Source organism: Oncorhynchus clarkii, chromosome 7 (genome assembly GCF_045791955.1).
Source record: "Oncorhynchus clarkii lewisi isolate Uvic-CL-2024 chromosome 7, UVic_Ocla_1.0, whole genome shotgun sequence".
NCBI classification, from domain to species: domain Eukaryota; kingdom Metazoa; phylum Chordata; class Actinopteri; order Salmoniformes; family Salmonidae; genus Oncorhynchus; species Oncorhynchus clarkii.
In genome coordinates this window covers 42,538,041-42,558,114 of record NC_092153.1, presented here as the reverse complement: position 1 = coordinate 42,558,114, position 20,074 = coordinate 42,538,041, and the positions used below count along the sequence as shown (strand labels likewise).

General features: G+C 40.6%; 1 protein-coding gene across 2 annotated transcripts in view; it reads left to right on the top strand.

The window, feature by feature from the left end:
- LOC139413340 (contactin-4-like) overlaps positions 1 to 20,074 on the top strand; it is a 164,236-nt gene that overhangs the window by 34,164 nt on the left and 109,998 nt on the right. For both annotated transcript variants that reach the window (XM_071160574.1, XM_071160575.1), the window contains exons 3-4: positions 11,602 to 11,734; positions 15,605 to 15,780. In XM_071160574.1, coding sequence (XP_071016675.1) covers positions 11,602 to 11,734; positions 15,605 to 15,780 — 309 coding nt within the window. The remainder of the gene's footprint in view (positions 1 to 11,601; positions 11,735 to 15,604; positions 15,781 to 20,074) is intronic.

Here is a 20,074-nt window from a genome sequence, read left to right as displayed (position 1 = left end):
CTGATTCACACAGTTTCCTCTGAACAGTTGATGTTGAGATGTGTCTGTTACTTGAACTCTGTGAAGCATTTATTTGGGCTGCAATCTAAGGTGCAGTTAACTCTAATGAACTGATCCTCTGCAGCAGAGGTAACTCTGGGTCTTCCTTTCATGTGGCGGTCCTCATGAGTGCAAGTTTCATCATAGTGCTTGAGGGTTTTTGCGACTGCACTTGAAGAAACTTTCATAGTTCTTGAAATTTTCTGCATTGACTGACCAACATATCTTAAAGTAATGATGGACTTTCGTTTCTCGTTGCTTATTTGAGCTGTTCTTGCCATAATATGGACTTGGTCTTTTACCAAATAAGGCTATCTTCTGTATACCACCTCTACCTTGTCACAACACAACTGATTGGCTCAAATGCATTATTAACTTTTAACAAGGCACAACTGTAAACTGAAGTGCATTCAAGGTGACTACCTCATGAAGCTGGTTGAGAGAATGCCAAGGGTGTGCAAAGCTGTCATCAATGCAAAGGGTGGCTACTTTGAAGAATCTCATATGAAATATTTTTTGATTTGTTTGAACACTTTTTTGGTTACTACATGACTCCATATGTGTTATTTCATAGCTTTGATGTCTTCACTATTATTGTACAATGTAAAAAATAGTACAAATAAAGTAAGGGCGTGTCCAAACTGTTGACTGATACTGTATGTCACCTATATTTCAAAAGCAATTCACATTTATTTAAGGATTCATTGAATTGCTCTTGACTCCAGCAAAATATGGTTTCAGTTTGGAAAAGTATAAATCAGTTCCAAAATGTTTACAGAATGACTTTATATTGAGTGATATTAGTGCCAACAGAACTATCACAGATCAGTCTATTTTATCAAAATTGCATTGTCTGCAATGTGTCTACAGACAACTTGAACACCTAGTTAAAGTAATTAACACTTAGCATCTCGCATATTAGTCAGAATCTCATGAAACGAATTATACTTTTTTCCCCCTAGCAGCTAAAAGCTATCGTATAATCTCAAAGGAAAAAGCATTGCGCTTCATAATGATTGACTAGTTAAAAGCGTGTTGCAACATTATTGTTCTATTAATCCTATTGATCTAAAGACAGAGGACGAGAAAACAATCCTCGTGTCTATTAAGACCTGAAAGGAGTTTGAGGTGGGATGCCGTTCTCAACTGGCCCTGAAATTGGCCTTCGGTGTGGTGTGGTGATCGGCAGTGCTCCGTCCTCTCACACTGGGAGGGATTGGTTGAGTTCTTAAAGGGACAGTGCTGTAAGGTGTGGTTTGTAGTTACACCACGAGCAGGCGAGAAGGGCTATGCTCGAGATGGAAGGACCACTGGATGGATCAAAGTAGGCAAATATGAATATCCATGGACCATGCAAAATACATCACATTGGTAACATGGAAATCGCTGTCACTCATGGAAAACACATGGAAATATATTGCCACCTCAGCATTATGATGAGTGATAGCTTGGCTGTTTTACTGTTTTTGCACCAACATCTCTGGCTGTTGATCGTCAGAGTGTGACAATGGCTTGGCTCCTGACATTTTTTGATGTAGTTTGTGGCAGTGCTCCCCTAAATACTTATTCTATTCATCTCCAACTAGGCATTGTGGTAGCTACGTTCAATACAGGGCTGCTGCCTGCCAATACCAGGTATCCAATTTGATCCATATCCTATTCATGTCTTCTCAAGTCAATTACAATTACGTAAATTACATCAAACATATTAACTGGAGCATTTTTCTTCATTCCATTGATAATGGTGATTAACTGATTTCAGAATAATAAGACATTGTCTTCTGAGAGGCTCTAATTATGGGATACTTGTTTTCAAATGCAATTACTTTCAAATGTGTTCACTTTTTTGTCTGAAAGGGATTCTGTCTGTAAATGCATGTCATATCTGTGCCCTATCTACGGGAGATGAATACTCCCCTGTCCCACTGAACTACTCCAGCGCAGGAGAGAACCATTCTTTCTAATAGCTCAGCTGAAGCATGAAAGATATGGGCAGATTTTCTCAATTCCTTGACCTTGAACCCATTTATGAAGTCTTTTTACATGGCCTTTCTACGAAGAGGCTCGCCTAGACATCCACTCTGGCTCCCAGAGCATGGAGAAATGCATTACGTCTGAAGTTTTTTGTATAGCTTGTGTATCTGCTCCAATTGTTCCACCAGTGTATCTGGACCACGTGTCTTGCGTTGTCTCCACAGAGGAGAAACGAGGAGGAGGAGGAGGAAGAGAGGACAGGATATCTAAACAAACACCTATGCAGTAGCCCAAGAGTCCAGCAGCTGCTAGAAGACACTTGATTCAACTGGCCTGGAGTAATGATGGGGGAAAAAATTATACTGTTACATATCAGGATATTATTTTTGACAACATATACAGTTGAAGTCGGAAGTTTACATACACTTAGGTTGAAGTCATTAAAACTAGTTTTTCAACCCCTCCAAAAATGTATTGTTAACAAACTTTGTGCATGACACAAGAAATATCACAATTCTGGTGGGTCAGAAGTGCACATACACTAAGTTGACTGTGCCTTTAAACAGCTTGGAAAATTCCAGAAAATGATGTCATTTAGAAGCTTCTGATAGGCTAATTGACATCATTTGAGTAAATTGGAGGTGTACCTGTGGATGTATTTCTAGGCCTTCCTTCAAACTCAGTGCCTCTTTACTTGACATCATAGGAAAATCAATAGAAATCAGCTCAATTTTTTTTTTGTGGACCTCCACAAGTCTGGTTCATCCTTGGGAGCAATTTCCAAACGCCTGAAGGTACTACGTTCATCTGTACATACAATAGTACGCAAGTATAAACACCACGGGACCACTCAGCCGTCATACCGCTCAGGAAGGGGACGCGTTCTGTCTCTTAGAGATGAACGTACTTTGGTACGAAAAGTGCCAATCAATCCCAGAACAACAGCAAAGGACCTTGTGAAGATGCTGGAGGAAACAGGTACAAAAGTATCTAAATCCACAGTAAAACGAGTCCTATATCAGCATAGGAAGAAGCCACTGCTCCAAAACCGCCATAAGAAAGCCAGACTACAGTTTGCAACCACACACATGGAGAAGTGTCCTCTGGTCTGATGAAACAAAAATAGAACTGTTTGGCCATAACGACCATCGTTATACTGTATTTGGAGGCAAATGTGGGAGGCTTCAAGCCTAAGAACACCATCCCAACCATGAAACATGGGGGTGGCAGCATCATGTTTTGGGGGTGCTTTGCTGCAGGAGGGACTGGTGCACTACACAAAATAGATGGCATCATGAGGCAGGACAATTATATGGATATATTGAAGCAACATCTCAAGACATCAGTTAAAGCTTGATCGCAAATGGGTCTTCCAAATGGACAATGACCCCAAGCATACTTCCAAAGTTGTGGCCAAATGGCTTAAGGACAACAAAGTCAAGGTATTGGAGTGGCCATCACAAAGGCCTGACCTCAATCCCGTAGAAAATGTGTGTGCAGAACTGAAAAAGCGTGTGCGAGCAAGGAGGCCTACAAAAATGATTCAGTTACACCAGCTCTGTCAGGAGGATTAGGCCAAAATTCACCCAACTTATTGTGGGAAGCTTGTGGAAGGCTTATCCAAAACGTTTGACCCAAGTTTAACAATTTAAAGGCTATTTGCTACCAAATACTAATTGAGTGTATGTAAACTTCTGACCCATTGGGAATGTGATGAAAGAAATAAAAGCTGAAATAAATCATTCTCTCTACTATTATTCTGACATTTCACATTCTTAAAATAAAATGGTGATCCTAACTGACCTAAGACAGGGAATATAGTAAAATAAAATTGGGAGAGTATCGGAATATGTTTTGCACTAGTCGGCTGTACCTGCACCAAAACTCCAGTATTTGTCCTTCATAGCTTGTTCTCCACCTTCTATTTAAACAGGGAGCCAATTTGTTTTCAGCACTTTTGTTTACATGACTGATGAAAACATGTTTTCTCATGGTTCTTTCTGGTCCCTCTGCAGCAGATATATGGTGAGCAATATGTTTGAAACATCGAATCGCAACACATAGAATCGTGAGAATCGCTATTCATATCAGATCGTGTTGTTTTAATATCGGATGGTGAAGTCCCAGGTAATTGCCAGCCCTAGTTTGGAGGAGTGTCATCTGAGTGATAGGCTGGGAGTGGCTGTAATATGTGAGGCTTGGAATATGAATCTGTGTTGAATGGATACTGGAAGAATTCACAAAGTAGATTCTCCTCTATGCTGGACTCCTTCTGGGCCTTTTTTGTATTCATGCTGAGGAAAGCTCTGCAAATTCATTTTCTGTCACCTGCTATTGGGCATCAGATTAGTTTGGGGAGGAGGCGGGGTTCAAACAGCTATTGCTTTTCAGCATTGCCACCAGACGGTCTTGGGCGGTCAAAGGCAGCCCTGAATATTGTATGGCAGGTGGGACATGGTGGGATAGGGAGGTTTCTGAAATGTCGTACCTCAGTCCGCCTTGGAACATGTAAAGATTTCTCTCCCAACTAAAAAAAAACAAAACAGAAGTTATTTTGAATGAATGTCTTGACTCCCATTGTCAAAAAAAAAGATGTACTTACCTCCAGCTGTGCAGATATTCCAGAAACACCTGGGACTAAGTGCCTATGGGTGCATGTTAAACAAAGTTCTGGAGGTAGTTGTAGCTCTACAGGCACAGTGGAATTGGGAAGTTCCATGTTGGAGAAGTGGAAAACACTTTAATGAACAGCAATCATTAAAGAAAGAGGATTGCAGTTTACAGCTTAATCCACATAAATTTGGGGACCATTGTGGTAGCAATTATAGGCATAATATACTTTTTATGCAATATTATGCAATTATTTTACACTATCATCACAATTATTATGTTGTTATTCCTGTGTTATGGCATTACTAGGGTTGCAAAGGGAGGGTATGTTACTGGAAACGTTCCAGTAATCTACCAGAAGTTTGGTAACTTTCAAGGATTATATGTAATTTATCACAAAACATCTAGTGGCCCTTTTGGGTACTTCAGATTATCACAGGTGTCTGTAATTATCTCGGGCCCTCTGTGTGGCCTTATCACATGTAAAATGTATGAAATAATTCAACAAGATGATTTTAAAAAGTACATTTGAATGACAAAGCTGTAAAACATTCTCCTAAATATAAACCATCAACTTAGTGAATACGGTCGCTGTTTCATATGAGGGTTTCAGCATTAACTATCCTTTATCATTTTTTTTTGACACCGTTTTATTTATTTGACTATGTCAATACATCTTTGTCATAAATGTTTTGGCACCAAACTGGTGGCAGTTATGAAAAAAAGTAAATCGTTTGAAGAGTTGCAGAGATAATTGAAAATGTGCCATTGTTGATCAGGTGCTTTTTTCATTAATTAGTGTATTTTCTCTTGAACCATATGGTTTATCCACTGTGGACAATATGGACACACACATAAAATATATGCTATATATGAATACATTAAAAAAAAAAATTTTTTAAGTATAAATAGCCAAAGTTACCATAGAAGATTCCGGTAACTGAAATAAATTACAGGTGGCTTTGCAACCCTAGATATTACACCCTTGAAGTATGTAGACTACAAAGCCTGAAACTATGCTCAACTTTCCATTTCTGTATAAACCTCGGTGTCATAAACTCTGAGAAGGCAATCAGTGGATGTCATTTGCATTGGATTAGACTGACCCCAAGGCACAGCAATGAGGACACAATCTGCACTAAATATACAGCTCTTTGGGCCAAGGTTTTCTAGATCAGGAAAAGCACATCTAGGGGAAACTGAGTTTTCAAAAACAAACGGGAGTAATTTAGTCCTGTGGAATAATATCTGTTGTTGTTGGTTATTGTAGGGTTGGTCTTTCTGTTTAGCATATAGAGTTTGATAAGGTGTGTGGTCCTGGGATTTACCATTTTCAGGAGCATCTCTGATTGATTAAATGTTAGTCAGACATGTAGGATAAGTCAAAGCCATCACCTGGGCTCAGTGAGTTTGCATAAATATGCATGATGCCATCTGCAGCTCAATAAAAACATTCACTGGGTTGCTAATGCTATTTGCACATGACATGCATTATGTTTTCAATTGTCTACTACTGTCTCGTCCTTGTTCATTTTAAATCTGCGATGGAAGCATCTGTGACGGCTCAGACTGATGTGTATAGCAAGGCTAATATACAGATATATATGCTGTTCAATTAAACGGTGGACTTGGTACTGTCATTTTGTTTTAGCCAGGGTGATATTCATACAGTGCCTCTCTCTGCTCTTATCCACTGGCCGTGAAGGATGTAGCTAGTTGTGCTTGTGCCTGGACTGCCATGCATGTCAGATGGTCTGGTTGGATGTTAAAGTTCCAGTGGAAAGGCGTTCTCTCCAGGCAGTTTGACAACGGAAGGCTTAACATCGACCTCTGTCATTCCACTGGGTGGAGTGTCCTACCCCCCTCTGTAGCAACCTACCCCCTGGTGTCAGGCCAGGCCAGCTGAGAGGTACTGCTGCTGGGTAGACTTTGTGGCCAATGGCCCCTGGATCTCAGTCCGGATGGACCTCCTAACCAGCACAGCTGTCCCTGCTGTGCCTGCTTCAATTACAATGTGTTTATTAGGATTAAATTAGCATGTGAGATGGACTAGAGTCAACCCCTGACCAGTAATGTTATATATACTATATCAGGGGGAATATAGGCAGCTCTCTTTTTTGATGAAATATAGCCAACTCTCCTTTCATATTGTAAAAGATATATACTGAACCATTCAACAAAAACACATTAGCTTATTTTTCTGTTTTCTAGACTTCCTCCTCCTTACAGAGGGAAAGGTAATATGCCCTTCCACGCTGACTGACTCGTCAATGTTCCTCCTCAAACATGACTACGGTTCTACTCCATTAAAGGATTCATTAGCCAGGGTATCTCGTTGATGACAGTATTAGTGAGAGCTCAACTCCTGTCGATGAAATCTAACACGGTGTCTTAGTAACGGGGAGCGTGCCCGCCTGCCTGCCTCTCCAGGTGCACTCACCTGCTCCTCCTCTGGAGAAGCAATTATTCTTTGTGTGGTAGGATGAAGGAGGAGGCGCTCCCCAGACGGTCACACAGCCAAGCCCCTGCTAATTGGTGATGTTAGGGATTCAGACCAGATGCCAGGAGCTCCTCGCTCTCCTTCTCCTCCTTTTTGCTTTGCTTCCTTCTTTCTCCACTTTGGTTTTGTTTTGTCAACACTTGCTTTTGATATGTATATCAATAAATGTTTTATTCATGCAATCTAGGAAATCAGTCGGGTTAGCCCCGTGCCCCTCTTTATTTCCTCCCCACAATGATTCACCACATGTGTGTGGGTTCACAGTTTCAAAGGTGCTTTTCTGAAAGGCTGGTACAATTAAACAACCCGGGCGAAAATGAATGATTAATGCAATTGTCAATCTCACACCCGGAGAAAACAGCGCAGGTGAAACTGCAGATCCATGGTATTTTTTCTTCTGTTTTTCTGACAGGCTCCAGTATTTTTAATGAGTCTGTGATGCTAATTGAGTGGCTGGGAGGGAGGATTGATCAGTGCTGCTCCCGGCAGAACAGCTCAGAGGCAGGGGCAGAGGCAGGGGCACTGGCAGGATGTGCTGTATGGCGTAGGTTTACAGTTCCTGTCTCCCAAAGGGCGTGTGCACCTGTTCCAGAATAACGGCTCTGGCTCTCCCTGTTAATCATCACTTTAAAGATGTGACGTTTAATTTAAACTGCACTCTACTAAGATCATGTCAACGTTTATTAAGTCTCATAATGACTGTGACAGCAGAGGCCATCTTTGTGAAGAGCAAGTCACCATGACTCATGGATGGTAGTCCCCCCCCCCCCCCTGCCTGACTGCCTATCAGTTGTCATGGAACTTTGACTGATGCAAGCCAATTCAAAGTGGTGATGTAGTAACTATGCAGTACTACCACACACTGATACTTTACATAATACAGTTGGTGTCTTGGTAAAAAAAAATTGAATTAAATTGTTTTTATCCACTGTTACAGTAACTCCACCACCGCGTCTATGTGCTTTCCTCATCAATATGTCCTATAGCCATGTAGAGTACCACTGCAAAATATTCACTGTTGAGAACAGAAATGCTATGCACATAGTCAATACCTGCTTGAAACTTTAGTCAATTGCCTGTTTGGTTGAACATTCTGTTCTGTTTTTACCCCCCCCCCACCCTGTACAGTAGCTTTATGGTTTAATATATATATTCTCCAGTCTCCGCTGTTGTTGCATCATCCATCCAGGGAAGGTAGCATTGTGGACCCGAGATAAACACACAAGTCTGTCACATCACTTGGGACTTCAGTCTAACCAGTAAGGACTCTGATGAGGCTGTCTGTCTGAGTGGAAACAAAACAAGTCCAATTATACCAGCTCAAGTGCAATGCAGTGGAGGCAGGCAAACAATATTGTTTTTTCTGTATTCTCTATCACAGACACCCTTTACTGGAATTATATTCTTTGTATAATGGAAAATAAGAATTCTGGTGCACACACACAAACATACACGCATCAACTAGATATATGAACCCATTCACTTTTAAATAAATACCAGATAGGCCTACGCACTTGTGAATAAAATCAGCCAGTCTTCACATACCTGTTGAAGGGTTGTGAAATTAGTCATGAATTTATTTGCACCCTGCTTCGCACAAATACAATAGTTTACCACTCAACGATATGCAATATCCATCAGTTTATGCGACTATAAATTGAAATAGCTGAGTGCTGTTCTCTTGACGTGCTAGTCACACACGTACACATGTACACACACACACACACGCGCGCGCACACACGCACAATCACACACACAGTGTGAACACATCATTTTCATACTTTATTTACAGTGAGAATAGACAGCAGTCTGGAAGCAGCCAAGCCCTTCACAAAGCATTTTCAGTCCACTAAACAGCTCTCACTGGGTGCAAAAATGTAAAGATCTTACCAAAAATGTATCATTTCAAGTGGTCAGTCATAAATAATCTTTGTCCAGTTTCTCTTGTCATTGTGGCTACAGTAATTCAAAGGGAATCTCATGTGAGACACTAGATATCAATTACATATCTTTCTTAGAATAATTCAATAATTTCTTTATTTTTTTTTCATTCATTCATTTTCAGTCGTATTATTCATTGAATCTGGAACAAATTAGTGTGATCATTTTCTCTTCAAGATGAAAAAAAAAGACATTCTGAGAATAAAATCTGGCTTCCATGACAAGTTCATAAAGGTCATCCCACAATCATTGGGTGAATACAATTGGCCTGGTCTTATTACAGATGGCAACAATAATGACACAAACATGTAAATCTGTTTACTTCAACGTTTTGGAATAGGGTTTATGGCCTCTGTCTCTGTATCGTACACTTTCCAACGTATTCTCCATTAAACAATCATCTATTCCATGTGTCATCTCTGTGTTAAATCTAGCAAGGATGTGGGCATTACTTCAGTCCTAACTCTCTCAGTGCATTGAGGAACCTGATTATGACCCCGTGAAAATTTGATGGAAAAGTATGAAAACACCACCTCAGCCTCATAGCCTGAATTTTGCATGAGAAATGGGGGAAGTGTGTGTGAATGTCACAATTATGAATGCAAGCCACCAATTTGAGCCATGCTGGAAATTCAGAGCGCTGGGGCTCCTTCTCAGCAGAAGTATACCCTGGTGCTTTCACCTGACAAGTTTCTTCTGCCAAAATATCATGCTCATGAATCGTGCTATAAAGCTATAATCTTTCTTATTTTTTTTGGTCTGGGGTACGGTATTTGAGGCCAGTAGGGAGTACAGTAAAGATAGCTGCATGTGTTCCATGAGGCTTTAATGGTGACCTACTTTCACTGTAGAATAAGATGTACAGTACACTATTATTATGTCTGCCCAGAACGAGAGCGAAGAGGGTGTGCTGCTTTCTTTAACTGTATCACGTACTGGCAATACAATATCCCAAACTGGGAATGGGAACGTGTCACAATCAGTGGAGACTGTCGCATCTGTTGCAGAAGTGATATGAGTTTAGACTTGCGGCAATACACTGTAACTTGTCTTCACTCATTACGTTCACACATGCGTTCTTTTGCTAAAGCATGTTATTAGAGCCACTCCCGAATTGTTTTTCCGACGGGCCTAGTTTGAAAACGGGAAGAAAAGATTTTAGGTCTGCAGGGAGTACTGTATCGTAGTTAGGGTTTTTGTTTTGAAACACATTTTGTCACATTAGCTTATCAGTCACGTGACGTCTCCAGCATGTTTTTCTGTTGTTTTTCATTTTACCTCAGGGGAGGTACCTTAGAGAAGATCCCAGACAGAAACAGCAGATGTGTTCATTTTCATTGCAAAGTTCTGGGAAAAACAGAGCTTATCTTTCCCCAAATTAGCATGAAGTCTCAATGACTGCTCACAGGGCATCAAAGGCATGTAATTATAGAAATTGTGCAATTTGTGAGGGTAGGACAAAAGCTACGGTCACAAACACAGGAAATCATTCCCCAGTAAGGTATTTTCGCTGTTATTGTTTATTTAAACATGGCATTGAATAAGGCAAATTGTCATGTTTTGAGTGGCTTTGTTATTTACTGCACAATGTAGCATTGATACATCCTGCTGCTAAAAAGCTTTTCTATTCCGGAGACAAAATAAGTGGCCTGGATCGCCATTGTGGAGGCAATATGTACCACCGCTGCAAGCCAATAAGAACACTGACCTTTGATGTTATACACATTTCAGGAACCAGTCATGAATATCTTTTAGCCAGGCTAGCCACAGGCAGGTGTTAAATACACTCTTTGGTTGTGTTGTTTTTTTGTGTTGTTTTAAAAAAAATAAATGACTCGACAGACAGTCCATAGTCATGTCTTGATGGATCTGGCCCGAGCATGAGTCTACTACTGCAGCGCAGAATGGAAATGGCTGAAGATTGGCTAGGTAATGTACTGTATAACCCTTGAATCACATCTAATCACATTCTAGGCCAAAGGTAAGGTGGTTGCAAAGGCTGTCACTTGTCCTTTCTCCCATGGCTTACTGACACTAAAGACTTTTGTTAAGTCATGCACACATAGCCCATTGGATTCCCAGCTGCCCATGGAGTAATGGAGACTTCCGTTCGGTGTGTGTCATTTCGCTGAGAGAATACAAAACCACAGCCGAGGAACGCTAACCGCACAACTAATTGCTTAAACGTCTGCAGAGACACAACTACTCCAATAGCACTTTGTGAAAAAAGGATGCAAGTTAAAACGTGTCCCGACTGGTATACATTTGGAGATCTCCTATTACCGCCTAAATGGCTTTTGAAGACACGTCTCATTCCGATAATTCTTGTCTGTGCGACGGTGCTGTGACAGACGGAATTAATTGATATGTTTTGTCTGCTTGTGGTTCGCCCCCCCCCCCCCCCCCCCCCCACCTTATGGTTTTACCAGGTCTGGCCTGTTTGCTGCCTCGGACTAATTGCCTGTTTTGCAAGCAGGTTTGTTTTCTGAGCCTGAGTGTAAGCTGAGTGTTATCCCCTGTCCGTGTGCCCCCTATAGAGAGCAGTGTCCTGCAGAGCCCAGTATTCACCAAGCAGCCTGGCAGCATTGTGTTCCCTGTGGACTCCCAGGAGAAGAACAGAGAGGTGGTGTTCAGCTGTGAGGCCCAGGGAAGCCCATCTCCACTTTATCGGTGAGTATGTATTACACAGTGCACATCTCCCACCACAATCATTTCCCTCTGTTTTGTTCTTGTTGATCGATCATTTTGTGAATTTTATTTCATTCCGATGTAGCACCCTGACTGCTGGACACAAAATCGTTTAAAAAAATTAATAAATACAGTACGAGTCAAAAGTTTGGACACACCTACTCATTCCAGGGTTTTTCTTTATTTTTACTATTATACTACAATGTGGAAAATAGTACAAATTAAGAAAAACCCTTGAATGAGTAGGTGTTCTAAACCTTTTGTCTGGTACTGTATATATATTTTTTAGCTCATTGAGATCACACACATGAACGGTAAAAGCATTCATCCCACTTAAGAAATAGTATGGAACATTATCGTTCCTATTTTGGGAAAAGCAGTGTGGCTCTGGTTGTGAACATTATCTGGTTCAAACGAATTGAGGCAGAGGCTCAAAGAGACTGTCCCTTTCGCTCTCTCTTCTTCTTTTCCTGGACGGTTCGTTAGTCTATCGAAAGGTTAGTAAAGTTGTATCGCTGGCAACTGCAAGGTTCAAATCAATCATGTTTGCACGCTGAAATTCCTGGGTTGAGATTTAGAAGGATTGGTACGTTTAATACTTGGGATTGAGCCAGTTTAAAGGATGACCTAATCAGCTGTTTCCTGTCAAGGTCGCTGTACAGTCCTGTCAGAGAGAAGCACAGAGCCTTGGGGTGGGATGGCCTGCCTGCCTGCCTTCTAAGACTGTATTCCTTTACACAGCTGTAGACTAAATCATCTTCAAAGTTCATTAACTGCACATCACAGAATCGTTTGCTGTGACTGGCTGATGTAAGAGAGGCTGGGCATTACATTTGGCTCATCCTCTGATATGCTTTAAAACGGTCTGTCCCTACAAACATAAAGCTTCTAAGAGAATATTAACTCTGGAAAGAAGAAGCATTGTTCCCTGGTTCTGGGTCTATTTAGTTTCCCCAAAAAAGAAAAGTACAATGCAGAAGGCTAAAGGAAAGATGTGACATTCTACAAACTGGTAAGCCACGTGGCATTGTATCATGCCACTGTATGGACATCCTGTTGAAAACATGATTGCATGAATTATGTGCTTAACAAACGGAGCTGCTGTACCAGTGTCCCCCTCTAGAATGATTGATAGCCAATGAGATTATTCGATTGTCTGCAGCATGTCCATGTACTTGATTAGATGTGCTGCTCGATGTATCATAGCTGTGATGTTAAATTCTGTTCAAGAGTCAGGGTCTGGACAACATCTAGTGACAAGACCATAGATTTCATGTTAGTGTGTTAACCTAACTCCCTTACTTATTCCTTTGTGCAGAACATACCTTGTAGAGCGTAATGCTCCGATGTTGACCTAAAGACAAGTGGAGTTATGTGTTTTCTCATGATTACCGTATCAGTCAAAGCTATGGCAGTTAACATTTGTACATTTTTTATTTAACCTTTATTTAACTAGACAAGTCATTTAAGAACAACTTCTTATTTACAATGACGGCCTACCCCAGCCAAACCCTCCCCTAACCCGGACGACACTGGGACAATTGTGCACCGCCCTATGGGACTCCTGATCACAGCCGGTTGTGATACAGCCCGGGATCAAACCAGGGTCCTTAGTGACGCCTCTAGCACTGAGATGCAGTGCGTTATGCCACTGCGCCACTCGGAAGCCGTCTTAGCTCTCATCCAATACACCCTATTTGCTACAAAAAAAGACCTTGACAATCCTAAGCTAGCACATTTTTTCCTGTCAACCGGGCCTTTTTGAGAGACACATTTAACGCTACGTAATAAGACTTCTCCCTGCCAACGCGTGTGAAAATGAGACGGTGTAGCACATTGATAGATAGACAGTGATCTTCTTCTGCAGGGTCGTACACTCTGCAGTCTTTGTGATTTGTAACAAGATACTTATACATAACTCATCAAATATCTTTCTCTCTCCCTAAATTTGCTCTCTTTTAATGTCTTAGAAAGTCACGGATAAAGCATTAAATGAATAACCGTCAGTAAAATAATTAGCGGGCACGCGTAATTAAAATTGTTGGCTCTATTAAGTGCTTTCCTTGTGGATTTGTTGCTCACTCTCTCTGTTGAAGAATGATAGAAGGCTGTTGAATAGGGTGCTTTCATTTTTAATGGAATACAATTTTCTTCTCTGAAACAGAAATAGCACTTAGTAACAACACATAACAGCCTGCTATGAGAGCTGATGACGACTTCCTCCCTTGGAGATCTAGGATCATGTTAGATCCTCTTCTCTTCCTGTTGCAGGTTCTCTCTCTGGAAGTCTGAGTAGTTAGAGTAGACTCACTACCGGGAAGTAAAATATTAATGTTGGTACTTGTTTTTCTTGCATTGGAAGTAAGCGAATGGCTGGAGTTGCCTTGTGAGACGGTCGGGGAGGACCTTTGCCATAGTGTGTGTAAAGTAATGAGGCTCTGGAGACCAGGGGACTTGTGTGTGTACTGTAAGGCTAGTGTGGAGTAGGCATGGTAATGAATTCGGGAATCATTATATATGTTGCTTGTACAAGCAGTGCAACTCCAATAAGCACTATGTATTTAATGGCATGGCCATATTGTATTCAGAACATAAGAAGAAAGCCACAGGGAATGTTTATAATCAGATATTTTTAGGTGAACTACATGTTCCCTTTTCCTCAAGCGTTGATACAGAACATGTTCAGGTGCTTATTATCTTGAGTGTGCCTCAGTCATAATTGGCGTAGCAAGACCTGAGTTCTCCCCTCTCTATAGCGAAGCCCTGGCAGAGAACTCTCAGTCCCAGTCTGTATATAAATGCTTGATATGGTCGGTAGTTGTCTAAATGCTGGATGAAAGAGAACAAAGACGTTGACGTCAAATGTTATGCTTTTAACCTGGCATTAACCTTTTACAGTGGACTCTTTATTAGTAGTGCCTTTTCTCGGCTAAATCATACAATAAAATAGCTTTTATCTATTCAAGCAGAGCTGCAACAACCTAATGCAGATATTTCTATGAACGCTTTGACAAATTCACCCTATTTGTTGAGCTGTTTAGAATCCATAAAGACAATCAATTATTCTCCTCACTCCAAAGACATAATCAGCAACTAATCGCCCTGGACGCTAATCATGATTTGCGTCGGCCATTTCCCAATAAAGTGATTAAGAATACCTATCATGCTCACTCATATGTGAAATGCCATTTTTGACTTTTTTTTGTTGTAATAGAACTGGACGTTGTTGAAAATACCTACATGTATCAAAGCGTTTTCCTGTCAAGACGCTGTGATGTGTAAATGACGGGTTCACACCTCCGTAGAGGGGATTTAGCTGGTATCGATCCCTTTGCCCCCCCATGTTGTTTGGCATTGTAACGGCCATTGTGCTCTATGTGGAGGGATGGAGGAATCTGCTGCCTTCATAAGTGAATTATATCCTTCACTGATCACCTCTAACACCAATGATAATCTTGTAGCCTGGTGTAGAATGCAAAAGTGCAGAATGCAGGGCGCTAGTCATTAATTTTAATTGCTGCATCGTAATGATTAAGCTGCATTTTTATGCTGTTTGACCGGGTGTCTAGCAAGATGGATGGCGATGGAGGCTGTGTATTCTTGTTGAGTGGGTTCTTTTCTGCTCCGTGGTGTGCCGGCCGTCAGTGTGGTTCACTACTTAGATTAACGCTAAGCCCTTTCTTCGCTTATTGAAAAGGAATTAATCAAATGAAGGTAAAATCATCATTTTCTTTGTCAGAATCTCATCTTGTCCTAAAGGTGAATGATCTACATTAGAATGGAGTTAATGGTGGGATTCTAAGATTGTCTATCAATTGTTCTGGATCTGACTGCTTTTCATTCTGTTTTTAGGTGGAAACTGAATGGCACCGCAATCACTCCAAAATCAGTCTCACACTACAGCCTGTCTGGAGGCAACCTCCGAATCAGCCATTTGGACAAAGACCAGGATGCTGGAACATATCAGTGCCTCGCCTTCAACTCTTTTGGGACCATCGTGAGCCGAGAGGCCAGTCTAACCTTTGCATGTAAGTCACTAACTATCTTTAGTTCCCTTTCTGATCAAACTGTACTAGCCAGCAGTGTGAAAGCATGTGACATAAAAGATATGTCATTGGGACTTGTGATAGTGTCTCGTGTCCCGCCTGATAAAGCGATCAACATGAAAATGTCTCCTTGGGGAGCAGCAGTTCCCAGTGCTGTGATTCCACACTCCCCTTTCTGTCAGGGTGCATCCTAATCCTGATAGAGCTTAAACATGAATCTACACAACTCCAACGCACAAAACTAACTCTCCATCACTTTCCCCAGGCTTGGCTGTTACTCAAAATAAGTAGCAATAAATGCCTACACTACCACATACTGTTCTTATAACACATGACAGACTCTCCAAGATGTTCAGTTAAAGCATATTGAGCAAAAGTAATGTCACCGTAAGTATAAAACCGAATAGAAATCATCTTGTCTCAGCATGTGAAAATAATCGTTATTGTAGAATAAGATTTTTTTTTTTTAAATTGTGGAAACTTTAGACATTATAACTGAGACGTGAGTAGAATAAGATCAAGATTGTGAATAAGATGAAGAGCCTGTGGTTTCCATTTAGCCCTTTCCCTATAAACTACGAACTCAATACTCCCTGCTGCTCCTCCAGTTATTGGACATCCTTAAATGACGACATTGGCAGTGAAGTGAGTGATGGCTTCTTCAGATTGAATTTTGATGCCCCACGTTGGGAACAAGGCCGCTCCATCCCTCACACGCTATTTGTTTTGTCCCTTGGTTGAGCCCAGTCTAACCCCTGAGCAGGAACAATTCGATTTCGTAAGGGAACTCCACTGTCACTATAGGGCAATACAGTGACAGTTCCATCAATTGCCAGGGCCTGACCTTACCAGTCTTGGGTTGTTGTCACATATTAAAGCATGCATCTTCTTTATTACTCTTGGTAAAGATTCATTTACTCCACATGATGACTGAATGGTGGGGGTGGAAGAGAATCATTTTAAGGGCAGCTGATATTATTAGAGTGTATCCTACAATTTGTTAGAGTAGAGATGAGAGATAACGTCTATATGGCTCTCAGCTTCATGTCAACATTGTGACGACAGTACCCGATGTCTATAGCCACATGTTGTCATCCCCAATGATCAGCAATGTTTTAGAGAAGATTCTACTGTAAAATCAGTTAAGGTTTTCTTCTTCCGCTTCCTCAGAAGAGGAGGTGTAGCAGGGATCGGACCAAAATGCAGCGTGGTTATTTCGATACATCTTTAATAAAAGATAAACACGAACAATACAAAACCGTGAAAACCTAACCAGCCTTATCTGGTGCAAACAAACACTGAGACAGGAACAATCACCCACAAAACACTCAAAGAATATGGCTGCCTAAATATGGTTCCCAATCAGAGACAACGATAAACACCTGCCTCTGATTGAGAACCACTCCAGGCAGCCATAGACTATTCTAGACAACCCCACTAACCACAATCCTAATACCTACAAAAACCCCAAGACAAAACACACCACATAAATAACCCATGTCACACCCTGGCCTGACCAAAATAATAAAGAAAACACAAAATACTAAGACCAGGGCGTGACATCAGTGAAGAAAGTACTGAAACATGAAGTAACTGTCCAGTGTTTCCCAATTACTATGGAATTTGACCTATTATTAATTACAGTAAGCATGTTCCAACCATAGTTTTTATGCTCGTAAAAGTCATACCGTATAAACAAATAAATAAACGACAGCTGTGATGGAAACAGGACGTTTCGGTACAATTTTATGAACGCCGACATGGTGGGATCTTTTTGTGTCGGTACAATTAATTATGCGAGAAATGGCGGTGGAACAGCCTTGATGCGCAAATATCGATCTAGTAACCATAAAATCAAAGTAAACTTGGAGTTGCGATGATATAGAGTGTGGTCCTCTCACTATGACTCAGAAACCATGCAGTTTATTAGGCTACAGATGAAATAGGGGTGGTGAATTTCACAGGGTGGTGAAAGTGCAAGGTGATGAGCTTGATGCTCCTTTCCAATAAATATTGAGGGTCTTATTCTGGTGATATGATAATCGATGCTTGACTACTGTTTGACAAATACAACTATTCTCGCTCTTTTCCCTAATAATCTCATTTTGTAGACTAGCCTATCCATACAGCCTACCTTCACTGTATCTGAGAGCTGCTGTTGGCTAGAGCACACCTGCCAAGACCAGAATAGGCACGTTTGCTACTTAACTCAACAGCTTTTGTGACAAACTTATGGGTAGAGTTGAAAATGCGATGGAACATGAAAACTTAAGCAAAAATGTACATTTTGTGTGGACTATGTCATCACACGCTGATTTTTATCCACATTAATTCAGTTTAGTGAAACACACTGCTGTTGGGAAAATGTGCCTATTTTCTTTATGCATATTTTTGAATATGCGCATGAAAATCTGTTGCCAATTGGATGGAAACCTGCTAATATGAGTGAAATGCATTTTTCTGTATTGAAATGGTGTGGGCGTACCCCAACAACAGAATGGTGTGGGCGGATAGAGGTCATTACAAATATTCATGTGAGTAGACCACTGATTGGCCAGCTCATTTTCCTCAGTGGATGGCATCATGTTATGTGAGGAAATTGGTGGATTTGACACTGTTATACCTTTGGGCACAATATACTCTACATCTTATTCATCTTGTGTCGATCATTTTCCATGTGTTCAATTCTTACCTGTTTGTATGTTAACTGTATTGTGTTCTTGAACTTGAAAATGGTTTTCTGTTGATTCACATGTAAAAATGAATGTCCTTTTATACTGTAACTTGCGTACCACTTAATTGGTGCAGTACAGTCAGCGGCGTAGCGCAGTTTCGCGGAGCCCCCCGCAAGGTTCGAGGAAGGACCTTTATTGTCCAACAAGTGTTTAAAGGCCATGATTGTTTAATTCTAAATATTCGAAAAATGATTATATGTAATACACATCTCCAAACTTCTCTTTGTTTTCTTTTATAGTACTGTTAAATTCTCCAGGGCTAATTTTGTTAGCATTTTGGCATGTTTTTCTAGATTTAGAACATAAAATAACATTTATAAAGCAAACATTATCCCTTAGGTCTAGCATAGCAAATACTTCAATGTTGCAGAACGGTGATTACAATATTTTGTCAGAAAATGGACTAAAACAAATATCTTAAGAGGGTTAGTCATCACGGAGCCAGTGACAGAGTTGACAACAGATACTCAAAACAGACATATTTTTTCCTCATAAAATAAAGTTCAGTACCAACATTTGTAAAATATGGAAAATGATTCAATTGAAAATCCCCTACAAAAACATAACCATTCTGTCTGATCTTTCAGGACTCAGACAGAGTTGACGTTAGAGAAAAATCTGACAGAGTTTATGTTTTACGGAGTTGACAAAAATTGTATACCACTTTACTCAAGTGGTGTACACAGTAGCAATTTTGTTTTTCCTCAGTTGCTTCATAACTCTAAAACCTAATTAAATGTGACATATTTGGACCAGAATTCATACCATAGTCTATCTTAATCTATCAGGCAGATGGAGTTGACAGACTATGGTTGTCACCATGGTGATTTCAATATTGTTTGTTTTAATCTATCAAAAGTAGAGAACTTTACAGACCATGAATGGTTTTGTTGCAGAACATGTAATGAGGACATGAATAAGGGGTCCTTGTGGTATAGCTGACCCTGCCCATTCCTGATTAAGTCAACCAAATCTCTGGACACATATTTTAGGAATCAACGTTTTGAGAGAAATATTCTTTCAAGTCACAGAGGGCTAATTCCAAGAAATGACATCCTATAATTTTTCAGTTAATATACATTTTTTGCCCGTTATTACATTTTAAACCGTTTTTTTGGAGAGTTTGAAATCGGGACCCTTTGCTCCGGACAAGGGCGTTTCCAGGCAAAGAGCCGACATGGAAATGAGTAAAAACAAATCTTTTCCCTTATGAAGTAATACAACAAAATCCACAGCTCGTTCCACCCCGTGTGGGGGCTGCGGTGGCGTGTGCTACGTCAGTGAACCCGCTTCAGCTCAATCAAAAATACATTCTGTCCATGTGCAGATTAAATGAATGGAATATGTTATTGCTCTTAAAATGAATTCTATGGAAAAATGGCCTCAATCAATACCATCTTCTACCAGAGAAGCGTAATGAAAGTTGGCTATTTAGTGTTTTAAAATATGCTCTGTGATTATTCCACTGGAGCTTGACCTTGCAAAGTTGAGATAATAAAAAAGAGACCAAGAACAATGAACATCAAAATACTTCAAGGAGA